This window comes from Typha angustifolia, chromosome 14, assembly GCF_048772165.1.
Source record: "Typha angustifolia cultivar Huaian chromosome 14, ASM4877216v1, whole genome shotgun sequence".
NCBI lineage: Eukaryota > Viridiplantae > Streptophyta > Magnoliopsida > Poales > Typhaceae > Typha > Typha angustifolia.
The window spans coordinates 10,225,786-10,253,386 of NC_133252.1; the positions used below are offsets into that span (position 1 = coordinate 10,225,786).

Genomic DNA, 27,601 nt, shown 5'->3' on the forward strand with positions numbered 1-27,601 from the left:
GTCAGATTAGTTGCATGTTATGGATAAAATTTAGAGTTATGCACTATAAAACAAGACAAATCTGGCAACTAACACAGCTGAATCTCCACACATGATTACCCAGTAATGCTTAATTATTACAGAATATATCACACATTCGCAAACCACAAGATCTTACTATAGTACAAGAATATCTGCCTAGCTTCATATATTAAACTATTCAAGTGATTAAAGTGAAGAAATTTGTATGTTACAGTCTAAACACTAAATGCCATCTTATGTTCTTTTGATTTCTTGTCCATAGTTCCATATTCCTTTTGATTCATTGTTGTCTCTTACTCTCTTCTAATGGTATCTTTTGCCGTTTTGCTTCAACCTTGGAATTCTTGGCAAAGCTAAAAGTATAATTGCCATCAAATTCTGGATGGCCGTGCAAGTCAGCACGCCCCGTGCCGACCGGCACTTGTTGAGTGCCGAGCTTGCCATTCAGCACGATTCTACGTGACATAAGTTATGTAAAACTCCGACAACAGCATCTGCCAACGAGCTACTCTCCCGGATACACAGATTTCGATAAGAGGTAAGGGATCCATTCGTGCCAGAAGAAAGGTAAGACCAAGGTTGGTGTTGATGGTTCAATTAGAACTACAAGGGGAAGTGCCCAGAGGGCGGGAAATAATCCAAATTCCTATAGCGCACTAATTTGCACCTCCCTTCCTGTTACTAGGGAAGCACTTGCTACTCCTACTACTTTTGCACCTGCTCCTCCTATTTATTATTGTTGAATGAACTCCTACGCTTGGAACTCCTCTTTACCGTATTTCTTCCTTTTGCAAGACATAATAATAGGGGTGAAAACGGATCGGATACGGATCAGATAGTGCTCAACCCATATCCGAATCTGTATTTTTAGTTCAGATATAGTTTCGGATACGAATATTGGACGGATAGCAAAATTTAGAACCATATCCTAACTAAACGGATACGGATAATTTTCGGATAAAGAATCAGATCTTAAACGGATATTGATTGAATTTAAAATAATTATAATATTTTATTTAAATATAATTAATACAAAATTATTAAGAGTTTTATAATAAATAATTTTTTTGTATGTCAAATATATAAAATTAGAGAAATTAATCTCTATAAATAATATATAACGTATTATTAGTAATAATATTAATATTTACTATTTAAATAAGCAAACTAAAAACTGTAAATCATTTAAAAAAATATGCGGGTAAACGGATATCCGATATCCGTATCCTAATCCAAAAAATATATCCGACCCGTATCCGAATCCGTATCCAAATTTTTTTTCAAAAATTCTATCCGTATCCGAATCCGATCCGAGTCGGGTCGGATAGCGGGTCGGGTCGGAGTTAATCCGACCCATTTTCACCCCTAAATAATAGTCATTCGCTCCCGTAAAATCATTCCTTCTGGAACTGACAAAGTATATATTCAAAACTTTTTGTAAAAGTTGGAAAATACGCATGCCGGTCATTGTGCCATGTGGAGTCTTTTTTTAAAATTTTTCTTATTTTCATCAATCATTATAAAATCAACCGATCAATTGATCATTTAAAAATCTTAGATAAAATTGATAATAATAAGACTAGAGATGACAACGAGACTTAGTCTGGTAATGATGATGATGGAGATGAGATATGCATCTCTGTTAAACAACATTCTCAGAGAGGTAGTTTTTTTACAGAGGACTTAAATTTGTAAGTAGCAGAACATTAGGAGAGGTGCACCCACAGGATGATATGAGTTCACCATTATTATACTCCATATCCTCAATCTGCATGTGCTTCTGGTGTGTTCATGCCTGTGTCTGTGCCGATGCCGTTCATTTTCGTGCATGTTCAATATTCATATCATATTATAGGATAATTATAAAATCTCTATTTGTACGAAGACTTTATAAGACGTTACAATGAGCAATACTATTAATAAATGAGTTTTAAAGAATATCAACAGTATTTAATGCAACATTCTCATGTTATTTTTGTGCCGACAAATGAAGTCTTTAATCCTCCTTGTCATTTTACGTTCAACTAATATCAATTTTAATTATGAAATTATTATTAATTAATATTATGGAGTATTTAATAATATTATGGAGTGTCTAATCATTAATATTAGTTTTAATGAATGTCTTCAATCATAATATGTGTTGAATAATATTTATATTTAACTGTTACTTTATCTTTAATAAAATATGTCATTTACAAAAATAATCTAAAAATAAAATATTATAATATAAGTTTTAAACTTTTAATACATATATTTAAACCAAAAATCAAAGATTGACATATCAAAGACCGAAAAATATTATTAAAAGTTTATTAAAAATATTATAAATGTGTACCATCGTTGCATCAAGTACATATATCATATAATCACAAATTGGATTTTCTTTGTGTGTCATATCTTGCACCTTCTTTACTTTTCCTAACATCTTATACAAGCTCTGCATTATATTTCTTTGATAAAAATTTTGGCCCCATGTAGAAGTAACCTGTCCAAATTTATGATCAACCTTTCCATGAATGAGAAAAGACTTGTTAGGCTACTCAGGTGTACAAACTTGGTTATATAGCTTTCGTTGCATGAGCATTGGGAGTAAGTAATTTGCTCTGCATAATGCACTATCCAATCCTTATATGCGATTGAACCACATATAGGGGTTATATTTGTGGACCACATATGAATATGCACTCGTATATGGACCACTAATGAATGTGGTTGCATATGTAAATGATAACTATCTGTCCTATTATTGATATATCTATCATTATTAAGTTGACATTTAACATTTCATTGGTCATCTGCAACTAACCATGTTTGCTAAATGTGTGAATACCCATATGATCATAATAAAATCATGTGTGAACAAGATTTGATAAAGATAATTTTCCAGATATTATAAAGCTACATTTTATATATTTATTAGTTTAGCCCCCCATCCATCCTAAGCATCACATCAAGCTGACAGGAGTCAATCTACAGCAGCAATGGCAATAAGAGGGAAGCTTCCGTATAAGCTTTTGCCCTTTGATTTCCTAAAATAGATATACTAAATGACCTATTTTATTCTCCCTGAACTAGGTAATCTAAAAGTTCCTTTCAATCTTCTTAACTTTAATATGAAGGGCACACAATGCTTCTTATTCAAGAACCTTAATTGACCGACCCAGGAAACGGAGTGGCATCACATCCTTGAACTCGAGTAAGGACTGATTGGACCTCTTAGAGAAGATCCTCCCTTCCCCACTTTTATCATGACTAAAGGTTGCTACATAGGTCTCTTCCTCCTTGAAATCCATGACAAGCTAGACGGATGACCAAGATCATCTGTCTTTTACCTAACCTTTCATGGTCGCCCTTCATCTATTCTCATCAATATTCCAAGAAACGACATAGGATTACCTATGCCTTTTTGAATGTCCGAATTATTTCTACAAAAAAGATAAATATAAGAAGTTATTCGTCATCACTATGAATACAGCTACTAAGAATCACGGATCTCAGTTTTGGCCGATTCCAAGATAGATCGGCTAAAATTGATCAAGATCGGCCAAGATTTTAAGTGTCGGTTTCGAGATCAGAATCGGATGCTTGAAAAAACGATATATATTGACCATATCGGCTGTATCAGCCTTCTGTTTCAGACGATAACGAAGCACAACTTTAAACTATAAGCATATTAGGTCCTTTATTAGATGTGGCATTTGTTATTTATATTGACGAGCAAGGAATTCTCTATGTGATGCATCAAAAGGTGGATTAGTTTGAATTCTCCAGCAACAGCTATGGTTTTTCTCCTCTTCTTTTTTTCTGCACCCGTTTTGACCCATCACAAAGAGTAACAATAATTTGCATAAACATCACTCTACGAATACTCATCCAAAATGCTAATTATATTTAGGAAGACCTGAACTCATGAGAACTTAAAAAAGTCAAATACTACTACATCCACTCCACTATTGCAGCAGAGGCCACAGAAAATAAAATCAGATTGGTAGACCTTCCCAAAAAATCACATTTAAACATTTCAGCTGTTCTCTCTGTAGTGACCATCTTCGGTTAGTCAAGAAACAGTTGGAAGATCTTCCCAGAAAATTCACAGCAGAGATCGTTACTACACTAGGAATTTAACAAACTACCTTCGAGCATAGTGATGCAATTGGAATAAGAACCAGCAGGAGAACACCGAATAATAAAGGACCAAATAACGCTTACCAGTCATGGAAGGTGTATATTATGTAAAACATAAAAATCAAACGACAATATAACACCTGCATGGATTTGCTCGAGGTATTCGTTAGCCAGAAACCGTTTGAATCTATTATGTCAACGAATTAGGAGAATTTACTATACCCTTGAAATTTAAACTCAAAGAACCTATTCCGAGCATAACAACGGAGTATAGAACAAGAACAAGAAGCAAAAAAAATCAAACCAAAACCAAATTAAACTATAACGACAACCAGTACAAAATCAAGAACAAGAACCTGGCATGGATTTGCTCCTATGAAACAAAATCAAACTCACAACAGCGATGGTTGCAATTTACACCAAGAGCCAGTACAAGAAACGGAATTCGAACAAGAAACCAGCACAAGAACGCAAGAAGAACCAAATTAAAGCTCGCGAGCCTATCTAGGGTATCAAAATACGTCAATACAAACCCAAGACGTACTTGGATTTCCCGTTTGAAAAATAAATAATCCATAAAGCCTACAAAAAAGATCGTCTATTACATTCACCAAGCCTAAACAGGTACCTCCGATGCAGCCATAGCAACAGAAATGGAGCAAGAACCAGTACAAGAAAGCAATGCCAAACGCGACTAACCTGCATTGATCTGCTTATTGGAATGTACGATTTCGACCATTTTCCGACCGAACCTTTCTGTTGGACGTGGGAAGCTTCTGCTTCTCCGTGAAGCGTTCTTGGAGGCGGACTTGAAGGATTCTAACCCAAGAAGGACAGAGTTTTGTAGGGTTTCGGAGCGAGAATAAAAGAAGATGAGAAGAAGATGTTCGAGAGAATGCTAGAAAGAAAACCTCAACCGCCATTGACGTCGTACAGCCTCTCTCTCCCACCTTTTCGAATGCTTTTACGAGATATCAGGAAAGATGGTAACTCCAATTTATAGGCGACCAAGGATGAGGGTGGCGAGGAGATCTGATCATTTGCGGGCCCGAATTCAGGAATTTCCTACATACATGTCATCTAGTTATTCGGAGTATATATATCTTGTCATTTTTCAATGTGAAAAGGAGACCTTTTCTTTTCTCCACTTCTGTGGTTTAGTAATATCCAAATTGAATTAGTGCAGTTGAGATTTAAACACGAAATATTCATACAATATGAGCATCTATAACATTATCTATTATTCCATATTATTAATATGATACTTTATTTTTTAAACTTTGTAATATTATGCCCTTATTTAGAAGATTATGAGTGGATTTTATAAATAAATAAAAAGTCCACGTTTCTCCAACTTTGTGGTATTATGGGTAAGTTAATCTATAAATTGTAATTTAAATTTGTTGGAACAATTTTAAGGAGTAGTCAATTGGTGATATTGTTAAGCTTTATCTTGAAGTGGTTTAAGATAATCACAGTCAATGGATTGATATAATCTTATCAATATATGATTAGATGAAGATAAAATCTTTCTCTCATATTCGCATATAAGTACATGTAATATTTTATTTATTTTTTATTGATTTGATCCGTTATAATTACTAGACAATATTATCTTATTTCATTTAATATCGAACTATGTTGTGGTGAGTTAGGATCATAATCCCAACAAGGGCAATTCTAGAATAGATATTTTTATTTATTATTTCTAAAATAAGTCAATTCTACAATAGATATTTTTATTTATTATTTTTAAAATAAGATATTTAACTATTTCTACCTTTAATTATATTTAAAATAAAAATATAATAATAATATTTGGTGTGATATAAAGTGAAAGAAAAAATTGAAAAAAGTATTTTATCTTTTATGAAATGATGATAACACCTTTTAATTTAATATAAATTTATAATTAGGCCAATGTGTGATATAAAATATAATTTTAATGAATAATATTTATATTATAGAATATGATTATTCTAACATAAGAGATTGTATGTAAAAAGAGAGAAAATAATTATTTTTGAAGTGAATAAAAAAGGGGCTAAAAGATGCATTTCCAAATAATTTTAATTCATCACTAGAACTATGTGTCATACTACCAGGAAGTGACTCTCTATTCTATCTTTCCGAAGTATAGACCATAGTGTTTCACAAAATCAGTACTACGGTATACAACAGACGAAAACTGCTCACTTGTTGAACCACAGTTTGAAGTGCAGATTTCGGTGGATTTAGATGTACTACTGGATGGCATGACAACTTGGAGCTTTGGCTAAACTCAATAACATACCTAGTAATGGCCTGGCGCAACTGTTCAATCTATTATTTAATATATTATGAGGTCGAAGTATTCGTAGTATCTTTGTATTAAGAGGTGTCTGGATCTTGGTTATTCTAAGAGCTCTTGAATAATATAAAAATTATGAAAATTTTATAAATAATATCCTGTATTTTATTTATTTTGTATTAACTCGTGTTTTTCAGGATTTTATAAATTGACCCATTTAACACTATAATATTAATTAAATTACTAAAATGTCCTCACTATATCCTTCCTTCCTCTCTACTCCTTTTATCTTTCTTTATCTTTCTCCCAACCACCTCCTCCAATGATCACCACCATCTTCCCCCATCTTTCCTGTTGCCTGTCTTTGAATAGGGAGAAGATAGAGTTAACCAAGCATATGAATCGACTCTAATTTAGAGATTAAAATCTTTGGCTCGGGTATAATGAGTTGGTGAGGATGATGAGAAGATGACAAAGGAGATAGGGATAATTTTAGTTGACTCCAAATGTTAAATAAAAGTTATAGGAAAAAATTGAGGAGTTGAACTATAAAATTATAAAAAATGAAGGATAATTGTGTGAATCATAAAATATATAAAAATATAGGGTGTGATTTGTAAATTTTCAAAATGTTTGGATTAGAATATGCACTAATGCAGTTATTTATGGTCAAGCACGCTTTAATCCTACTTCCCTGTATTAAATTTCGAAGACTATTAGAACGTTGGGATGGCCACTATGCAGTAGGCACTAAATAACCCACTACGTATAACGTATACGGTAGCGGCGTTGCGCTGGGCTGGCATTACCACCGCCGTTCCGTTTAGAAAAAAAGGGGAAGTCCCGCTCCACCAAACCAGTCACCATACCAACCTCGTCCACAGGATGGCTGAAATTCCATCTGGTCATCTCATCCTGCCACCGGCCCATCCGGTCATCTTCTTCCAGCTCATCTTCCACAGATCCCCTTGTCGATATTAGTAGCTGTCGAACGCCCGCGTCCCTCTCTCTGCATTCTTCTCCGCTTCTGACGCTTTCCTCCTCTGCTTGGCTCTCGCTCTCTAGGGTTTACTCCTCATCTTTCAAGTGTTCAGATCGGATTCTATAGCCGTGATCCGGTGGGATTTCGCAGCGATCTGATCGAGCGGAGGAAGAATTCTCGGTCACTGCGATGTTTGTAATAGATTGGTTCTATGGCGTCCTCGCCTCGCTCGGGCTGTGGCAGAAGGAGGCCAAGATCTTATTCCTGGGGCTTGATAACGCGGGGAAGACCACGCTGCTTCATATGCTCAAGGATGAGGTACCTAGTTGATTGGTCGATTTGTTCGAGGAGTTGTATATTTAAAATCTTGAGAAATTCTCGATTTAGATGATTAGTTTGTATAATTTATGAAAAAATAATTATAAAAAATTATGGATTTTTTTTATAATATTCTCTGTGTGTGTCATAGAGATTGGTTCAGCACCAACCAACGCAGTACCCTACTTCGGAGGAGCTGAGCATCGGGAGGATTAAGTTCAAAGCGTTCGATTTGGGAGGACATCAGATCGCTCGCCGTGTCTGGAAGGATTATTATGCCAAGGTCTCTTCTTTCTTCGTAATCTCTTGTATATATATATATATATATATATATATATATATATCGCGTATTTGGTGCAGAATCTGTGATATTTTTCTTAATTTAAAAAAAAAAAATTGGTTTGAAGAATTGTCCTTAGGTTTCTTAGTTCCTTTTTTGCAACTTGATTGCATATTCTGCAACAAGTTATGCGTGGCTGTGATGTGGTGTTGCATACAGGCCCTTGGTTGCCTGCCTTGCTAAGGAAGGCAGCATCTAAGACTAGAATATATAATGATGATAATGACGATAATGATTTTATTTATTTCAGGTTCTGACGATGATCTCTGTTCATGCAAATCCTTTTCTGGAAATGAAAATGTTGTGTGTTAATCTTTTTTGCATGCTAAAAATCAAGTCAAGCTTAGCAAAATTTAATTGATAAGGTGAATTTGACATATCATCTACTTTTTAAGTCAAGAAATTCAAAAAGAGGATATAGCTGGAGGAGATAATACTATTGTCATTACGCGCAAGAATTGAGATATATAAGGCAAGGCAACAGTAAAATGATTAATACGGGAAGATATACAAATATCATCTTAATATGCAATGTAAGGGTATCAAATATTTGAATCAGCTTGCTGGCTTGAGCTTCTTATTTGTTTAATTGAACAGAGATCAAGTCACATCTTGGACCTTTATTTAATAATCGTGCCAAGCTTGAGTCGAATTCAGCTTGTCAGAGCTTGGCTTGGAGTGGCTTGATGTAGTAACAACTGTTAAATATACTAATTTGATTTGCAAGATGTAGCATTTAAATCCACAAACACCAAGCTGTAATGACTCCTTGTTACCATGTTGTTAAGAAGTTTAGGAATAACCATCATATATTCCTCCGAATCATTTAAGTTGCCCCATATGAGTTAGGTGTCCAATAGGATACCAAGATAAAATTTTGCCATGTCAGTAGCCTAGGACAATAAAATGCCAGACTGAGATGCAATGAAACCGTCATTGCTAAATATAGAGTCATTAATAAGAAGTTGTACAGCCAAATATTTATCATCCTAAATGTAACTTTTCAACCTTCACTCCAGATGCAATAACATCTGTCCTTTATTGTAGATAACCTACCTCTTGTCTCCATGCTCATGGACATCATATCTTTCCTTATCTGCTTCATCTTAAACTTGGGTATGCTTAAGTTCTTGAATCTTGACAATGATTGCATGAGACTGCTCCCTTGTTAGTCTCCACTTCTAGTTGCAGAGGCAATTTTGAACATGTTCTCTTTCTTTCTGTTCAAGATAGAAAATATGCATCGTTTTGGTTAGTTTTTTCTTTTCTCTTTGCTTTTATTTGTAAAGTACTCTAGCCATATATCATTATTGACCTTACATTACCATTCGCTGATAAGGGAATCTATTTAAATTTTAAAGTATGAGTTGCAACATCAATTTGAGGTCAAGGTCCTTGGGCTTGGCTTGATCTTCTATATGATTGATTCTTGATGCTAATAACAAGGTTGTATCTGTGGTGCATATTCATATGGCCACATGATTATGGAGGATCTAAAGTGGCAAGTCCACTATCCTAGTTGATTTGACTGCACATTAAGTAGCTGTAGCTGGATGTAAGATGCTATAAGTGTTTGGCAATGCATGTCGTTGCTGCGTGATGCTCCAGATTGTTAACATGCAAAATAGTAATAGCATAAGCCAAGTTCTAGATCCTACATCAGATATTCAAATTGGTGCATATTATTTGATACAAGTAGAGTGTAATTTTCTCTCTTGATCCACAATATAAGGAATGGTCTAAATTTATTTCAGCACTTGGATGGATTGAGTGATATGTTGTGGTCTATTTGTATTTTCCATGCTAGAATTTTTCACAGATGTTCTATTGGACGATGAAAATTATTGCTTTTACACGTGTATGCTGCTGATAGTGAGGGACTATTACATGTATGTTCCATTAAATTTTATTATGTTTTTTCCTGCCAGTGAGAGCATGTATGTTCCATTAGGTGTTAATGAAAGCAGACTGATGTATGTGCATGCTAAAGTATTGATGAGATTCTTTTGGGTTGTACTAATTCTAAAATCTAAATTGGTAGGTTTTGTTGTTTGGATCTTTATTTAGTTTTGGATTTTATATGGTAAATAAGTTCATTCATGACTCAACGTGTATTTGAAATTCTGTTGTTTTTTTCCCATGACCATAGTTAGCGCATACCAGCATCTCGTAAGAATTCTGATTTTCATGTGCGCAATTGTAGATTGCCATATTTTGGTTTTGAGCAGCCTTGTCAAGTTTCAATAGTTTAGTCCTTGTTTTGTGCCTCAGAATGTCTAATGAATAAACTATTTGCCAAAGATCCTAGTTCTTTCCCATGTTACCTCATCTTCGTTCATACTTTTCCCTTTTTGCTATTAATGCTTTCTTCTTCTTCATCATGTACTTACTCTCACTATAAGTCTTTCTGTTTTCCTAATATGCTGGTGTAATGAGTCCTTTAATTTCTTTTGATGTGGTATTTTTTATTCTTTTCATCTAAATTTACTATATCATTTTCATAATTAGGTTGATGCAGTGGTGTATCTGGTTGATGCCTTTGACAAGGAGAGGTTTGCGGAGTCCAAGAAGGAGCTAGATGCTCTCCTCTCTGATGATTCCCTGACAAATGTTCCATTTCTGATTCTGGGGAACAAGATTGACATCCCATATGCTGCATCAGAGGAAGAGCTACGCTACCACTTGGGTCTAAGCAATTTCACGACTGGCAAGGGAAAAGTCAACCTTGGGAACTCCAATGTCCGGCCTCTTGAGGTCTTCATGTGCAGCATTGTCCGCAAGATGGGTTACGGTGATGGCTTCAAGTGGCTCTCACAGTACATCATATAGGGTGATGCATGTACTTTGAATGGCTAGAAGAGAACTCCCAACTTTTCCTGCCATGGTCCCCCTTTTTAGTTGTTCACGTCTCGATTGTAGAACCTCTGGGTGCTCTATGTTTTGTTCGTTGTTGATATATTTAGTGATCATCCACAGCGCCAAGTGGAGATTTTGTGTTCTATCTGTTTTGAGTCTAGATGCTCCCATTCTTTTAAACAATTACTTGTAGTTGGGGATTATGGTTCTCAATTATTGGGCATTGGTTAATTGATCTTATTTTTCAAGTCTTTCCAAATAATTTTTGTAGGGGAAGTAATTTCAATTGCAATCCCTTTTTTTTGGTGAGAAATCTTGGGATGCATCCTAGTTAAGTTTAAGTTACTTCCATATTTGCATTCCTAGTTAAGTTAAATAGAATAATTTTTGTTTCTGATAAGTTAATACTAAATCTTGTTGTGTATCTGAATTGAAATTGGGAGATCATTATTCTATTAGGTCAACTTAGACTTGAACACTGACCGTTTATCCAGCACTTGGAAAGTTAACATTGTTGGATCATCTGTTACAATTATTTATCTACATGGATGCCTTCATTCTTTCTTGAAGAAGGTTTCCATTTAAGCGGATCTTTAATAATCGTCCTCAATGTTTTGTTTGCTGGTATTGCTCAAAGTGAGTAAGATTTACAGTGGCAATTTTTGACTCAATAAGATAATTCGATATAAATCTGAAGGTTTTAAATGGGTTTGAATTTATGCTATCACAAGCAGAAACCTTCAAATCGGTTTGAACTTATTATATCAGAGTTTGGATCATAAAAGGTTAACCCATGTAAATTATAAGTAGAGTGTTTGACCAAAGTGGCCGACCTAAGAACCTTACTTGCCTAAAATAGTCTCTCTCTTAATAAAAGGAGCCTCACTTGTCACCTCGCGATCCCAATAGAAAAACACTGAATCTATGGGAGCTTTATTATATTAGACATACATATGGTGGTCATGAGAAGATAATTCTTATTTATCCATTAATAAGATAAATTAGATAAATATTAAATTCAGATTAAACTAAGATAAATATAAACCAAATTCTTTTGCTCTTTTAATTCTTCTCGTATATTTTCATATTTTTACCATCTTCTCGTATAAAGTTTTTTTGAATTCTGCATTTTAAAATAATATGCTGAAAAATCAGCATTGTAACGCTAATTTTTTTTAAAGTAACTTATCATCACTATAGTTTAGTAATTAAATTCTATAATATTTCGTCAACATTAAATTATCTATCGGAGTATTATATACGTGTATAACTTAAATTTGTTGCGACTTATTTCTCAATTTTTATAGGTAAGAAGAGTTAATTCATTTACCATGTTTATGATTATCGAATATACTCGTGATCTATAAAATAAAAATAAAAATAAAAATAAAAATAAAAAACCCGTTAAATCGTTAATTTAACTTGCTTATGATTATCACTAATTCTCTTCCTCATTAGATAGAATTCCTGAAGTGGGTATTCGAATGATCGAATCATACTGGTTACAGGTTTGAATGGGTGTGCTTGTGCGAACATAGAGTACCAGACAGATTGAAATATCACGACCGCGAGTTGCAAGGGAAAAACCCTTTCCTCCTCCTCTGTTGCTCTTCGACTGCGAAGAGGACATGAGAGGGTTCCCATCTCCTAATCTCCGAACCTCGCCTTCTAAGAAGCACGCCGCAGCCGAACTGGTACCGGGACGAAGGACCCCAACTAATCCCAAGCCTATCGACAGGGGGAGCTCCGAATTAGACCCTCTCTGCCGCATCTCTCATGGTAACTCCCGCCTCTCTTCGTCAAAATCCGATAATTTTAATGGGTTCTCTCCAAAATCCGATTTTTTTCATGGGTTCGAAGGATCCCATGGCACCTCGGCTCCAAGGCAGCTCCTTTCGAACGAATGTCACCAGAAGGCGGCGAAATTTGTCGACCGAGTTCGTGTCTCAGCGATCCTTTCGGAAAAGGATTGGTTTTTGATGCTCAATACAGAGTTTCGATCCAAAAGGGAGTCTTTGAATCCCCGATTAGTGATGAGTGTCTTGCAAAATTCTGAAAACCCATTGCTCTTGCTCAAATTCTACATCTGGGTTTCTAGTTTTGATGAGAAAGTAGCCCAGGATCAATCAGTTCGCAGAATTTTATCTGATATTTTTTGGAGGAAAGGTCCTGTAGTGTTGTCTGTAGACTTGCTGAAGGAGATTAGAAGCTCTGGATGTCGAATCACAGAGGATTTGCTTTGCATTTTGATTTCCAGTTGGGGTAGGTTGGGGCTCGCCAAGTATGTAAATGAAGTCTTTGCGCAGATGTCCTTATTGGGTTGTAGGCCGAGCACACGAATCTATAACTCAGTCATTGCAGCATTGGTTAAAGCTAATTCACTTGATTTGGCTTATTTCAAGTTCCAGCAGATGCCTTCGGATGGCTGCGCACCTGATCATTTCACTTACAATTCTCTGATCCATGGAGTGTGCAAGCTTGGGATAGTTGAAGAAGCTGTACGGTTGTTGAAGCAGATGGAGAGTTCTGGGCTTACGCCTAATGTGTTCACATACACGATACTGGTGGATGGGTTTTGCAATGCAAATAAAGTGGAAGATGCCTTTGAGGTTTTGAAGATGATGATGAAGAAAAATGTGGCTCCAAGTGAGGCTACTTACCGGTCATTGGTCCATGGCATGTTTCGATGCATGGAGCCACACAAGGCGCATGAGATGTTAAACCGGCTACTAGAAGAGGAGCCATTTATGCAAGAGCATGCCGGTGGTATTGTGTTGTACTGCCTTTCAAAGAATGGTATGGCTAGTGAGACAATAGATCTTATGAATAAGATGAGCCTAAGAGGTTATTTTCCGGACACCACAACATTTAGTCTTGTGATGGCTTGTGCTCAAAAGAGTTTGGAATCAGGTGATATGATCAGCTTACTCGATGACTTCATAAGAAAAGGTGGAAAGCCTGGCTTTAGTGCGTATCTTACGGCTGTCAAGACTTTGTTCAGAGAGCGAAAGTTTTCTGAGGCAGAGCAATACTTGAAGCAGATGGTTTCGAGTGGACTTGTATGTAGTGTGGAATCTTACAATATGTTGATCGATTGCTTCGTCAAAGCAGAAGTGATGGACGAGGCGAAGGAGATCTTTAGAGAAATGCATAGCAAAGGTTATCATCCAAACCTAGTAACATTTAATACACTTATAAGTGGCTATTCAAGAGCTGGGGATGTCAATAATGCAAGGGATATTCTGAAGATGCTTTTAGAACATGGGTTTAAGCCAGATGTCATTACTTTTACCTCGATTATAGATGGTCTTTGCCGAGCCCATCAAATGGATGATGCTTTTGATTGCCTCAATGAGATGGCAGAATGGGGTGTCCCTCCGAATGTTGTTACATACAACATACTGATTCGTTCTCTTTGTTCTGTTGGGGATGTTCGCAAGTCAATGAAGCTCTTTAATAGGATGAAAGGAGAAGGCATTATTCCTGATATTTTTTCTTTCAATGCCCTCATTTTGAACTTCTGCAGGATGAAGAAAACTGAGAGAGCTCAAAACCTTTTCGATGCCATGTTGAGATTTGGAGTACTTCCTGATAGTTACACATACAATACTATCATCAAAGCTTTATGTGATGCACAGAGAATTGAAGAGGCTAAAGAAATACTACTTAAGATGGAGGTCAGCGGCTGCACTCTTACTTCACATTCATATGACCCAATTGTAGATGCCCTTAGCAGTATGGGCCACTTCGGAGAGGCACAGCAGATGATCGAAAAATACGCAAGGAAGGGAATTCACCTGAGTTCCTCTCCTATTCAGAAGGTTGAACCTGAAATTGCTCACAAAATTGTCAACAGTTGATGTAAGTTTGATCATGGTTTTAACAAAGGTTATACTGCTCTAGAATTATATTTTTACTAATGGAAGGCATATGAATTACCCAGAGGATCTCAGCCCTGGTAAAAGACTAGCGGTAGCTCTATTCTGTTACTGCTTCATCAATGTTGCTATATATTCATATGTGACATGCCTTTATTACCATGAACAAAGAGGCATCTAAGAAAGCAGAAAAGCTTATACTTTCGACTTAAATTCTGATGTCATTGCAGGTAGCAATTATGGTTATCATTTCTACTGTAGTTTTTCTGTATTGCGGATTATTAATAGTTGATAAATTGATTGCGTATTTTCTTCTCTACTGTTTTGCATATAAAGAGGTTTCCAGAAGGTTCTTAATGCTGAATTGGAGGTTGAACTAAATCTTGAAGATGAGATCAAGACTGCTCGTCTGAAGGAGGACATAACCTGATGTTAGCAGTCATATATCTGCCTCCTAAAACAACCTGTGGTAAGTCTAATTATACTCGGTGCTATAGTCTGCATAAAATTTTTTCAATATAATTACTTGAAATCATGAAAATGCATTCAAAGAACCACCTTGAGTTTGTTCATTGTTGTGGTTTGTCCTGTATATCAAATGGTGGAAACTGATTTGCAAAGTTTATACTTCAAAGCATTTCTACTCAGCACTCACTATGCTTTGTAAATTTTCTGCTTAGGTCTTTTCTTTTATGACCATCTGATAATTCTTTTTGTTATTTATTTATCTAAGACGCATCATAGTATAGCTGTTGTATTTGTTAGTTTTCTTTCCTTTCTGGTTCTCAGTGAAGCTCAACATACAACAAAGTAACGAACACTCTATTACTTGATGGCTATTAAGAAATTAACTGACTTAAGATATATTTTACTACCTTGTAAACTTCTAAACTCCTTATAATGCAAATAACACGAAGATCTTAGTGGAACTGATATTGGTGATGGAAGAGAGTGGGACAGTAAAAAAGGCATAATGAGAAAGTGGTTCGATGGAGAAGCATGGGATGGTAGGCACCGTTGATGGTGGTGGGAAAAGCTGAAGGAACTATCAGGATGGAGGCCAACCAGCCTAGCTCCTACGGTTGGGGCAATTTCATACTTGCTATTGCCAACAAGCACATTGGGCCTATTTCTAGTTGGGGTAGTGGAACTTAACCCAGACCCAAATGTAATCCTTAGGCCTATGGAATTTTAGCTCAGCGTAACTCTTCAGGCCTTAAATCTCCTGAACCAACCCACAAACATATTAGGCCAGGAACGTGTGGTCAAGTACATTTTCTCAAGGCTATTCTATAGATGCAAGAGTTTAAGTCTTAATTGTATTATCTTACGAGAACACCTTGAACCCAACTGGTTTGTTCATTTCAGAAGGCCAAATCTTGGGTGAAGAATCTTTCTTAGCCAGAAGCATATAATCAAGAATTTTCTGGTATAGATTAAGAATTCACATACTTGTGCTTTTACTCATTCAAGGTCTATGTCACCTTGAAACCATTTGAAACTCAAAGCTAACTTATCTTCAGTCTTGATTTCTTCTGCAGGCTGTAGATGATATCTTGACATAAGCAGATTCCTGTTTCATATTTGAACATTAGTCTTACTTGCCAGATATGTGATATCATGCTTATATAATAGTTTGAAATGCGGAGCCCTCAGATGGTGCTGACGTGAAGTTAAGGTCAAACTTAAAAGACATTGTTCCAATCTGTGTAAATCCTAGGGGAATTCTAACTTCATAATTTCAAAGTAGATTTGGGGAAGCAACTCATAAGGCTTACTATGTTTTGAGTATAGATCATTTATGTTAATCTTTATATAATTATTCATGCTGTGTGTTAAGTTAAGATGCATAATTTTGAGAAAACATTTAGTTTACTAATTGAGAATTCCTGATCACCATAATTTTAGCCTATTTTTTCAGCCAAATTGGGTTGAGTTGAGCACCCAAAGAAAGATTGGTAAGAATTGACAATGTTTCAGCTGTTAGCATCAAAATGCCCCTTGTGGTCCATGAGCTCTGAAGTCATCCTGAGTTGGTCCTTGGTGGCTAACTGTATTTTGATGAAAATGGTTGGTTCTTCTTCTCATTTCCAAATTTTAGATTATATTCCTTCAGCAACAACCGGTATACTATATTTTATATCTTATTTTGGTATGTCGTCATCTTATGAATTGTTTCGAGCAATACTAATCTCAAACTCCTGGTTAACGCTCAAGCTGTGTGCAGGTCAGCTGGTATTTGAAGGAAACAATCCCTTTCACAAAAGCATTCTACTATAATAATGTTTTGCATCAACCATTCTTTAATTGAGAAGAGCAAGTTGCAGTCTTTGACCGGCAAAGCATTCTTTCTCAATGTTTTTCTAAAGATGAACAGAAAGAAGAAGAATGATTTCTTGGAAAGGAGAGTACTGCCCCTTTAGGAAGAAAATGGGAAGAAAACCGATTTCTTGGACTATGAAAGTGTCTTTTTTTTATTCTGCAATGTACATTGAATATTACTTTGCTGGGAACTGGCAGGAAATTAGCAACCTGTCTGTTACCTAATTGTCAACTTTTCTACTCGGTAACATGTTCTACTTTTATTTCATAAAGCTGGTGGTTAGATCTTGTACCATATTAAAGTGATAAGGACTAAAAAGATTACTGCATTTGGTGGTCTTTTAATGCTAATTGCTTCTTAGAGAAAATAATATATAGAATCAAGGCAATGAAGGTTTTGCTGAACTTGATTATGTTTATCATTATAAACCATTGCCAAACTGTTTGAGGACTTTGGTAGTGGAACATTAAAGATAATAAAAATGAAACATTGTGATAACTTACAAGCATAAGTGATAGGAACATAACATAAGACTCTGTGCTATATGCTGAATGTGACTTCTCTGATGTGTGTGTGTGTGTGTGTGTGTGTGTGTGTGTGTATATATATGTGTGTGTGTTTGTAGGTGGATTGGATATGACCATTTGATTCAACTCAATGTTGGCCCACCAAAAATAATATAAATAAATATATATATATATAAAAGAAATTTCTAATTTTGCAAGGACATTTCTGAAAATTAGCATTAAGTCTTCCCCCAGCAACGCACCTGCCATGACTGTTCTGCCGTCCTCTTTCCGTTGAAGTTTCATTTAAAACTTCGTCTCGTCAGCTCACCATTCTCCTCCACAAACCCTAACCCTAGACTTCTCCTATGGGGTGGGCAACTCGCTTCCTCACAGCCGTGGCGTTCTTCGCCATCGGGGTGGTGTTCGCCCCGGACGTCTTCGGCTCGCGGCCGGACTCCCCAGCCATCGCCGTCTCCCTCGCCAAGCTCGCGCACCTCCTATGTTTCTCCACAGCCTGGGGCGCCGCCCTCTGGGTCACCTTCATCGGCGGCATCGTCATGTTCAAGTACTTCTCCAGGCACCCTAAACCCCATTCTAATTGAGTTTTTTTAGTGGAAATATCGCATTTTGTTAGCAATAGACACGTAATCCAACTCTTAGAGAGAATCGAGATGGAGTTCCTTAGATTTTAGAAGTGTTAATTTGTAATGCTACTTTTTCTGTTTTTAATTGATTTCTGGTGGAAATAAACCCTACTCTTTGGAGAAACCACGACAAAAATATTGTTTTCTTTTAATAAATCATAGCGAAATTTCCAAATCTTCTTTTGATTCTTATTTGGTTGGTGGAAAAAATTGAAGGAATTTGCCGAGGCACCAGTTTGGGAGTCTGCAGGGCAAGATGTTCCCGGCGTACTTCATGCTGGTGGCGGTATGTGCTGCGGTCTCTGTGGCGGCGTTTGCCTACCTCCACCCGTGGAAGTTGGCCTCGTCCATTGAGCGATACCAGCTTGGGTTCCTCCTTGCAGCTCTCGGTTTTGATCTCTCCAACCTCCTTGTGTTCACCCCCATGACTATTGAGGTAATGCTTTGCTACAAATGAAGCATCTTTACTTGCATTTCTTGCATGGGAAAATACTCTGTTTTGTTTTCCTCACAAGTAACTTTATTTTTTCATGTGTTGTGCAACTTAAATTTCTACTTTGGCATAGTTAATTTATTATATGGCATGATGGAGCTATTTCAGAAGGATAATTAGATGATCAAACTATACCCTAGAATGTCAATTTTGGAAAATTACTGACTGAAGGTAGATATTTTTCTTTTTATGAAGGGTAATTAACAAAATTATCTTCCTGCCATTGTGGTCTAGTATTGTTTACGAATTAAGTCACATGCCCTTACTATGGTAAAGAATGGTATTTTGACCGTAGTTTATAACCTGCTAAACTTTAATTATTTACTTACCCAGGAACCAACATGTAATGTCTTTATAACTGGAGGATTGGAAGTTTTAGCAAGTTTTTTGCTTTTCTGAAAGTGGAGTAGTGAATGTCTAGCTAACAGTTTGTTTTTGTATTGTTAGTTAATGGACTCATCCTAACATGGCACTTTTGAACCCAAGAAATGCCTTCTAAACATTTTGCTTTGCCTACATAACCATAACAATTTTACCAGGATATTTTGGGCAAAGCCTTAAGTATGTGTACCTTAGATGTAATCTTATTAAGGTAAACACTTCACAGAATCTTTACAGTTCGATGGAAAGAATGGAAAGCAAATACACTTTAATTAGAACTTATTGACTCGGAACATCTACAGAATTGGAGTATTATGCCTTTATCAGTTGTACTAATTGCTCTGAGTTTACTGTATAAACTAACTTAATCTCTTTACCAGCAATCACTAGGCCTTTCAGAATCAAAGTATTAAACTTTCTGATGCTTCAGAGATTAAGAAAGCCTTTCAATAAGGCTAAGAAACTTGTAGCAAATTACGAGCTTTGTTTTCTATCCTGATGCACACAGAAAACGAATAAAACTATGCATGAAAGCCATTTAACAGGTGCTTAATCCATCTAAAGCATCTCCTTATATTATTTTGGATTACTTTTTTTTTCTTATTTGAAAATGGTATTGCTTGTGCATTATCTTCCCCACAGTTCTTATAATAATACTACTGCTTGACCTTGCTATTCTGATCCGTTTTTATAAGGATGTCTCACCCTAGCACTGTTACAAGCTTTGTAGCATGAGTCATGGCATTATTATATAAGAAATAGTTCTCATATTCTGAGTGCATCTTTTTCTTACTTCCATAATATATCAATTGGATGTTTGCTAAGTAGGAATTGAAGCACTTTTGTTATTTCATTACAGATGATGAAGAAGAGGCACAAAATTGAGAGAGATCTCAACATTGGTGAAGAAGTTGGAGGGTCAAGAAATGTGGAAGTGGCAAAAACTAATCCTAATCTTGCAGCAATGAACAAGAGATTTGGAATGATCCACGGTTTATCTTCACTTGCCAACATAATGGCATTCGGCAGTCTCGCTATGCACTCGTGGTACTTGGCCAGTAAAATCAATGTGTAACCGTAACCATATCGGCTTCTCCATGAATTCCAGAAGACCTTCCTCTAGCTCTCTTCCTCTAGCTCTCTTTAGCACCACAGGCATTTCTTAATGCATGTGGTGCTAAACCGTGTATGAACTGTTGGTCTCTTTTGACTTGATCCTCTGGGATTCTATGTGAATCATACTAAAGTTCATGTTTCAATAATAGACACGCGTGCACTTCTTGGCACTCTTAATTCTTTCTGCTTCCTTATATATTCGTAGTGAGTACCTTATGGGTGGTTTCTGAAGTCTGAACTCTGAAGAAGGAAAAAAAGTTCACCAGTTATTGTGCAGGGGATCCTCATGATTTACTCACATCCTCATATTAAACAACGCCTAATTCTACTAGGCTCTGCCCTGGGACCTTTTGAACGCTCTTCTCCTTCATCAGGCACCTCGCCTTCTCTGCCTCCTCCCATCTGCCAGCATTGGCATAGAGGTTGGCCAACAACACATAATTTCCAGAATTCCAAGGCTCAAGTTCTATAAGCTCCTTAATGGCCACCTCCGCTAGACCAAGCTCACCATGGCTTCTGCATGCACTCAGCAGCGCACCCCAAATGGCGGCGCTCGGCCTCATCGGCATACTCCTCACCAACCCATGAGCCTCCTTAACAAGCCCACACCTTCCCAAGAGGTCAACCATGCACCCGTAGTGGTCCAGCCTTGGCTCAATCCCATGCTCTGAATGCATGGAATGGAATAGCTCTCGGCCTTTGTCTGCCAACCCGGCGTGAGTACAGCAACCAAGAATTCCGACAAATGTGACAGCATTGGGCTGTTGGCTGCTCCTCTTCATATCCTCGAACAAGCTAAGACCATCATGGCCGTGTCCGTTGAATGCCAACCCCATGATCATGGTATTCCAAGTGACGACGCTCTTCCGCGCTATAGCGTTGAAAACTGATCGAGCACTCACCAAGTCCCCGCATTTGCAGTACATGTCGATGATCGCATTGCCGACGTTGACCGCCGACTTCAACAGCCCTATCCTATCGGCATACCTATGAACCCACCTCCCAAGCTCCAAATTCCCCATCCGAGCGCACACTGGCAGCACCGTCGCTAACGTGGCATCGTCAACCTCAATTCCGCCACTCTCCACCATCTCCTCAAACAGCTGCAGCACCTCGCCGTCCTGGCCGCAGCGCGACAGCCCGGCGAGCATCGAATTCCAGGAGACGATGCTCCGCTCACCCATCTGGCGAAAGTAGCAATATCCGCTTCCAAAATCGCGTCTTTTGCAAAACCCATTAATCATAAGGTTCCAAGCGACGATATCATTGCGTGGCATTTCGTTGAACACCCTTTGGGCGGCAGACATGGGGCCGAAAACAGTGTAGTTTTCGAGGATGGCTATGGAGACAGCGGGGTAGGAATGGAATCCGTAGAGAAAAGCAAGGGCGTGGAGGGATAGAAACGGTTTTGGGTCGGAGAGGAAAGAGGAGGACTTGAGGATTGGCGCGAAGGTGAGGTGGTCGGGCGAGAGAGAGCGAGATCGGAGGAGAGAGAAGAAAGAGAAGGCAGTGGAGGAGGAGGAGGACAAAGACGAGAGGGAGAGGGATTTGAGAGTGGAGTTGAAGAGGATGAGGGAAGGGGAGGGGTGGTGGAGGAAGAGACGGAGAGAATAGGAGACGGAGGAGGAGGAGGAGACGAGGGCGGAGAAGAGGAGGTTGGAGTTGACGAGGTGGTGGCGAAGGAGGTGAGCGTGGACTTCGAGGTGGCGGCGGCGGGCGGCGCGATCGTGGAGGAGACGGAGGAGGTGGCGCTCAACGTCGAGGAGGTCCCATCCGCGGCCGCCGCCGCCGCGGGTCATGGTGGTAGGAGTAGCAAATACGGTACCAAAGGTGATCGATGAGCACGTGAGGGGGCATGAGAGGTTCAAGCAAATGGGTTATGTTAGTCGGCACATCGTAATCTACCTTTGCCGAATTCTTTGGATTATTTATTCATTTCTTCTTCTTTTTGATTAAAAAGAGCTGTGATCAGCCAGTGACCTTCCTATCAATAGAGGCAGCAGGAGAGGAGCCCAAAAACAACAAGTGGGAGAGGTCAAGGAGAATTTTACATCACAAAAAAGAGAAAGCACAAAAATTTCTTCCACAATAGACCTAATGAGCAGGGGTCATAAATAACTTATTTATTATTATTATTATTATTATTATTATTATTATTATTATTTTGCGCAAATGATTCATACCAATTCGAAAGAGTCCTAGTACAACACTAAATTCACGTAGTCTTTTAGCTAGCAAAGCCTAATCGGACAGCACATACCTTCGTCAAAATTATCGAGTCAAGTGGGGCCGGCTCGTGGCACAACTTCAGCACCACGTTGGTACCCTCCCTCAACTAGAGCACCATTTGTGTTCACTTCGACCCAATCGATTCGAGGTGGCTTCTAGCTATTATTACTGTGGGATCTTAAGAGACCCAAGGTTCACTGATAGCCTTTGTGGTGAACCCATTGCCCACCCAACGTTCACTTGTTGTCTTTGTGGTCTTGCAAAGACTACTCCAGATCCAATAAAGCATTCACCTTTACCTTTAGGAACCGAGGATTAAGCTCCTGGTACTTGGCGAGGCTAGCATGATCTTGATAATGAGGCTAGTCCATGATTTATTATAGTAAAAATATGCTTGGAGAGGAGAGCAAACTCGGCAGTCTCGAGTCAGCAAACTGCATCCTAGTAAAGCAGGTGCTAGCCTCTACCGGTCCTCTTATCCTTCAAGAAGTCCCTGACCAATTTGGATACAGAGTCAAGGATAGAATCTGGAATAAGGGTGTTGCCTAAACAGCAAGTAGTAACCGAGAGCAGAGTAGCACATCGTTTAACAGAGCCTTATGAGTTATGATCATGCCCCCCCTGGAGGCAGAGGAGCAACATATGGAAATACAATATAGTAGGCATTCAGGTTCCCAAATACTCCTCTCAACGGTCGAGGTAAAGAACTCTCAAGAGTTACTTGGTGTGATGTATTCGTAAATAATGCTAAGTAAGGTGTTGCATATGTGGTACAATGCATCTAGAGTTTTTACATGCCTATATTCAGAAGCTTTCTAGTAGAACATAAGATTTAACTCACTCTAATATTAAATGCTACTACATAAAGATTTCCAATAATAAGCTATTAGCAATGCTTTTAATTAGATATGTCAAGGGGGGGGGGGGGTCGAATAAAAGAAGACGTCCTTTTCCAAATACAGCTGAAAAAGCAGTCCATCAGCAAATCTGTCACAAAAGAAATTTAAAATCCTTAGGGGGGTGTTGCGAGAATCGAACTCGCGACCTCTCGCACCCGAAGCGAGAATCATACCACTAGACCAAACACCCAGTTGTTTATTACTTGTTCAACTAATTTTATTTATTATTAAAACCTTTCCAAAGAAAGTATTTAACAGGGATTTATATGTTAGTAGCTTAGTTTCATTCTGCGTGTATAACCTCGAAATATTTCTTACTTAATTACTCGTGTTTCCCTTGATATTTACACACACATATATATATATAATATCGCTCAATATAATATGGATACTCTCTAATTACTTTCCAATAATATAAGATTAATTTTTTACTTTCATAGGAAACAAAAATTTTAAAATATTCTGAATTAAAAGAAATGTATGAAAAACTAATAAAGGCATTTGTATCTTTTTATATCAAAATTGTTTAAATTATGCCGGTTAGTAACGCAAACAGCTATACATGCAAAACTATATGTTTTTCATTAGGGGGAAACATAGAAATACAACAATATTATAGATATATCAAAGGGAGTCCAAGTGCTACTTTACGTTAAAAGTTTGATTACATGGTTGTGTATCAAGATCGGCTCAATATAAATTGGGGCCTAATTAAATGCACAAAATAGAGATGTAAACCTACAATGCCCAATAGAAGACAAACGCACTATAACTCTATAAGTGTATTTAACTTTGACATAGATTAAAAGGCTAGAACACATTAAGACTTGCACACTTAGAGAGGTTGCGTCTGGTTGTGGGCATCATATTTAATTCCATTAGAATTAGTGTAGCATAACGAAGGACATTCCTCTTGAAAGTAAGGACTTCCAAATCCTTTCTTCGAACCAAAGGTTGAAAGGCTGCCACATATCTAGGAGGAGGTCGCTTTACATTATAATTGGGACCATTTGCATGTGAGATGTCACAGCAATAGTAGAAGTCCAGTTTGAGATTCTTCTAAGAAATTAAAGAGATTTATGATATTGTTAATTTAACCCAAAAGTTTAAGATAACAACCTCTGGTTAGTAGTGTGACCAAAATATATTATGGGTAATTAGGCTTAGAGTAGCTATTTTGTAATCTTATCTTGGCTCATTAATTAATAAATTTAACCCTCCCTCCTAAACTATTATAATTTATATATATATATATACACATCTTCTGAAATTAGATAAAAGAATATTAATTAGTTTCCCTCCATGCATGCAAAGAAGCAGCTATATAGGTGCTTAGAAAGCTTCTATAAAACACTAATGACTGATCCGCATTTCTAGACCAACATTAAAACTTCCCATTTTGGGAAAGGAAACATCACCATTGTATTGGAGGGGGGCTATTGCATCATGGAAGTAGATGTTCTTTCCTAGAGTGGCTGGCTCTCCAACATGGATTGGGCTGATTATTTTGTAGACATTTTTCATGTGCATTTCGTCAGTCTTTATCTTATACAGGAATCCAAACAGTTCATTAATGCCACAAACCCATCATTTACTCTCTCTCTCTCTCTCTCTCTCTCCCTCTCAGCACATACCTCAAAGCAACATTCCCTCCTGAACTCTCCAATATTTACCACTCTATGACTTTGAAGTATTCTTATACATATATATATATATACATCTCTGTGTGTGTGTCGAAAGAAGTAGAGAAGGAAAGAGAGAGAAAGTTTGAGGAGGAGTGAAGTAAAGAAGCAGAATAAGAGATGGGAAGAGCACCATGCTGTGAGAAGGTAGGGTTGAAGAAAGGAAGGTGGTCGACAGATGAAGATGAGATACTGGTGAAGTACATCAAAGAACATGGAGAAGGCTCTTGGAGGTCACTCCCTAAGAATGCAGGTATATACACACACTAGGAATTAATAAGTTTTTATATCCCTTAAGTAATTAAACTTCTCTTCACAGGATTTCTCTTTCTTTATCTTTCATCACTAGCAGTATTCCATTGATGTGGAGTTTAAATGTCTCTTTGTAGCCAGTAGTTAGGTATATGCGTATGTTGTGTGTGTTCACTTTCTTGTACAGTGGAAGATATATGTTATAATTTATTTGTTAACTTTGGTGTTTGATTGAAGGATTGCTGAGGTGCGGGAAGAGCTGTAGACTGAGGTGGATAAATTACCTCAGAGCTGATCTCAAGAGGGGAAACATCACTCAAGAAGAAGAAGAAACCATTGCCAAGCTCCATGCTTCTTTTGGAAACAGGCAAGTAACAAAGGCTACTTCATGAGGGTATATCTCAACAAACCAGAATGTATGGAATTCCCTGCACCAAGGAATACAGATCATCTCTTACGCCTCATTGGATTTGGATAGTTATGCAAACGGAGAGTTCAAAAAGTTGACTTCTTTCACATTAAATCACCATTAACTTTTCTTTTTCTTTTTTAATTTTTGATAGTGATAACAGGGCATAATTCATTATTTAAGACCAAGCACACTTCATTTTAAATTAATTGACACACACACACACACACACACACACACACATACACATATATATGTATACCCCTACTTTAGTCCCTCTCGCTTTCCAATTCTGACAGATATTTATATATAGGGCATTTAATTTTTGTCATTTTGTTTAGAAAATATCGCCCTTTTAGCCAGTCTACACATATCCCATATAAGAGAGCTACTTAATTAATGCTCATAGGTACCTCCCAAATTCATGGAGTCTAGGTTTAAGTCTAGCCTTTTTTTGAGACTTGTGTGAACCCTAATACCCTCACATTTGTTATCTAATCTGAAATTATATGTATGCATATCTTGCTCTGATAAAAGATTTAGCAAGCATATATCGAACCCAACTACAGGGCCTTAATCACTGGACTAAATTTTCTATGATTACTTTGTTTCCTATCCTTTGTACATGCATGATACACAACTGATCATGTGCACTTGTTAAGGAGTTCGCGAATATTAAAGCAAGCACAGCTACATGCATGCGTGCATGCAGGTGGTCCTTGATAGCAGGGCATCTCCCTGGGAGAACTGACAACGAGATCAAGAACTACTGGAACTCTCACCTCAGCAGGAGAGTCAAAAGCTTCCAAGGCGGGGGCGAAGGGGGCGGCGGCTGTGGCGGCCCGACCGTCACCGTAAAGGTAGCCAAGTTTGCCGGCACTGGCAAGCGCAAGCTTGGGAAGGTGAAGAGATCAGCCATGAAGAGGCACGACCTAAACTCTCACAGCTCAGATATAACAGCAGTACTTCCGTCAGTGGAGGGAGAGAGGGACATGGTGGTGTCTAATGTTTGGGACCATCCCGAGACTAGCTTGGAGACAATATTGATTGATCTAGACGAGGAGGCGTTAGATTTTAGTGGGTTGCTTAGCCCAAACAAAGGAGTAGTACTACTAGAAAAAGGTGAAAGCTTTGGAAGTGGAGAAGGAGGTGACACTACCAACTCAAGTGAGAAGAGAGAGGATGAGGAGGTGAGAGGAGGGAAGGAGTTAGAGGATAAAAGTGATGAGAAGAGAGGAAATGATCAGGTGTGGGATGAGCAAAGGAAGATGGTTTCATGGTCATGGGAGGATTCTGATAAGGGGGAGAATGATCAGTTTCAAACGGTAGAGCAGTTTAGGTGCCAAATTGAGTCCTTAGCTAATTGGCTTCTTTCGGATGCCTTGTGAGAGAAAAAATCATTTTGGCAGTGATGATGTACTACTTCTCCAAGCTTTGGAAGCTATTACTTTGTACTTTAGCTTTATCATGGGAGTACTTCTCAATAGTAGAGCTTTAATTGTGAACTATGATAATTCTAAGACTAGTAATGCTTCATTTTATGACTAACTATATATATACATAGAGACAGCTGATAGTTAACATGATGTACAGCTCACTGCACAGCAACAGTGGAAATTAGAGAAAAAGAAAAAAAAAGGCCAACAATGTATCAAATCATGCTTAAACAAAAGCAAGGCTACGAACTAGCATTTCATAACCTGAGAAACTATCTGATATATGATACATCGAGTGCACTAATCTAAATCATCTTAACGATAATTAACTCTTAAATATACTCCGAAATAAATCCAATAAAGAGATGGATCATGGAGGCAAGCTACATGTGGTCAAATATAAGTTATAAGTTGG

General features: G+C 37.6%; 6 protein-coding genes and 1 non-coding gene across 16 annotated transcripts in view; 4 read left to right on the plus strand and 3 right to left on the minus strand.

Annotated features, from left to right (window-relative positions):
- The window catches only part of LOC140775400 (uncharacterized), a 54,633-nt gene extending 49,438 nt beyond the window's left edge, over window positions 1–5,195 (minus strand). For all 5 annotated transcript variants that reach the window (XM_073118673.1, XM_073118671.1, XM_073118674.1 and 2 more), the window contains exons 1-2: window positions 5,061–5,195; window positions 4,849–4,968 (exon numbers count right to left, since the gene is read on the minus strand). In XM_073118673.1, coding sequence (XP_072974774.1) covers window positions 4,849–4,968; window positions 5,061–5,072 — 132 coding nt within the window. In that variant the 5' untranslated portion in view covers window positions 5,073–5,195. The remainder of the gene's footprint in view (window positions 1–4,848; window positions 4,969–5,060) is intronic.
- A 2,075-nt stretch (window positions 5,196–7,270) lies between these two features.
- Window positions 7,271–11,183, plus strand: LOC140776455 (small COPII coat GTPase SAR1A-like). Its single transcript, XM_073120167.1, has 3 exons — window positions 7,271–7,739; window positions 7,891–8,022; window positions 10,588–11,183. The coding sequence occupies exons 1-3, from the start codon at window positions 7,611–7,613 to the stop codon at window positions 10,906–10,908; spliced, it is 582 nt and encodes a 193-aa protein (XP_072976268.1). The 5' UTR covers window positions 7,271–7,610; the 3' UTR covers window positions 10,909–11,183.
- A 1,252-nt stretch (window positions 11,184–12,435) lies between these two features.
- LOC140776814 (uncharacterized) lies at window positions 12,436–17,731 on the plus strand. Of its 6 annotated transcripts, XM_073120683.1 has the most exons (6): window positions 12,436–12,714; window positions 12,796–14,796; window positions 14,879–15,043; window positions 15,150–15,282; window positions 16,735–16,883; window positions 17,041–17,727. In XM_073120683.1, exons 1-2 carry the CDS (start codon window positions 12,564–12,566, stop codon window positions 14,793–14,795), a joined length of 2,151 nt encoding a protein of 716 aa, XP_072976784.1. In that variant the 5' UTR covers window positions 12,436–12,563; the 3' UTR covers window position 14,796; window positions 14,879–15,043; window positions 15,150–15,282; window positions 16,735–16,883; window positions 17,041–17,727. The 6 variants fall into 6 exon arrangements, with proteins under 6 accessions (XP_072976784.1, XP_072976781.1, XP_072976780.1 ...); XM_073120679.1 differs by having other exon boundaries at window positions 12,437–14,796; window positions 17,031–17,728; XM_073120678.1 differs by having other exon boundaries at window positions 12,437–14,796; window positions 16,722–16,883.
- A 145-nt stretch (window positions 17,732–17,876) lies between these two features.
- On the plus strand, window positions 17,877–20,477 carry LOC140776816 (uncharacterized). Its single transcript, XM_073120685.1, has 3 exons — window positions 17,877–18,210; window positions 18,506–18,725; window positions 20,023–20,477. Exons 1-3 carry the CDS (start codon window positions 18,011–18,013, stop codon window positions 20,236–20,238), a joined length of 636 nt encoding a protein of 211 aa, XP_072976786.1. The 5' UTR covers window positions 17,877–18,010; the 3' UTR covers window positions 20,239–20,477.
- Window positions 20,478–20,587: 110 nt separating this feature from the next.
- On the minus strand, window positions 20,588–21,205 carry LOC140775711 (pentatricopeptide repeat-containing protein At5g56310-like). Its single transcript, XM_073119119.1, has one exon. The coding sequence runs from the start codon at window positions 21,203–21,205 to the stop codon at window positions 20,588–20,590; it is 618 nt and encodes a 205-aa protein (XP_072975220.1).
- Window positions 21,206–23,525: 2,320 nt separating this feature from the next.
- TRNAP-CGG (transfer RNA proline (anticodon CGG)) lies at window positions 23,526–23,597 on the minus strand. Its single transcript has one exon. It is a non-coding gene; the product is annotated as a tRNA-Pro (tRNA).
- A 1,456-nt stretch (window positions 23,598–25,053) lies between these two features.
- On the plus strand, window positions 25,054–27,264 carry LOC140776815 (uncharacterized). Its single transcript, XM_073120684.1, has 3 exons — window positions 25,054–25,342; window positions 25,579–25,708; window positions 26,463–27,264. The coding sequence occupies exons 1-3, from the start codon at window positions 25,210–25,212 to the stop codon at window positions 27,136–27,138; spliced, it is 939 nt and encodes a 312-aa protein (XP_072976785.1). The 5' UTR covers window positions 25,054–25,209; the 3' UTR covers window positions 27,139–27,264.
- The last annotated feature ends 337 nt before the right edge of the window (window positions 27,265–27,601 follow it).

Bases quoted from the DNA above. Each gene is read 5' to 3' on its own strand.
- LOC140776455 (XM_073120167.1), top strand. From the start codon at position 7,611: ATGTTTGTAATAGATTGGTTCTATGGCGTCCTCGCCTCGCTCGGGCTG. The intron at 7,740-7,890 runs GTACCTAGTTGA...TGTGTGTCATAG, and splicing joins TTCATATGCTCAAGGATGAG to AGATTGGTTCAGCACCAACC. The intron at 8,023-10,587 runs GTCTCTTCTTTC...TTTCATAATTAG, and splicing joins GGAAGGATTATTATGCCAAG to GTTGATGCAGTGGTGTATCT.
- LOC140776814 (XM_073120680.1), top strand. From the start codon at position 12,564: ATGAGAGGGTTCCCATCTCCTAATCTCCGAACCTCGCCTTCTAAGAAG.
- LOC140776816 (XM_073120685.1), top strand. From the start codon at position 18,011: ATGGGGTGGGCAACTCGCTTCCTCACAGCCGTGGCGTTCTTCGCCATC. The intron at 18,211-18,505 runs GTACTTCTCCAG...AAAAAATTGAAG, and splicing joins GGCGGCATCGTCATGTTCAA to GAATTTGCCGAGGCACCAGT. The intron at 18,726-20,022 runs GTAATGCTTTGC...ATTTCATTACAG, and splicing joins TCACCCCCATGACTATTGAG to ATGATGAAGAAGAGGCACAA.
- LOC140775711 (XM_073119119.1), bottom strand. From the start codon at position 21,205: ATGTACTGCAAATGCGGGGACTTGGTGAGTGCTCGATCAGTTTTCAAC.
- LOC140776815 (XM_073120684.1), top strand. From the start codon at position 25,210: ATGGGAAGAGCACCATGCTGTGAGAAGGTAGGGTTGAAGAAAGGAAGG. The intron at 25,343-25,578 runs GTATATACACAC...GTTTGATTGAAG, and splicing joins GTCACTCCCTAAGAATGCAG to GATTGCTGAGGTGCGGGAAG. The intron at 25,709-26,462 runs GCAAGTAACAAA...GCGTGCATGCAG, and splicing joins CATGCTTCTTTTGGAAACAG to GTGGTCCTTGATAGCAGGGC.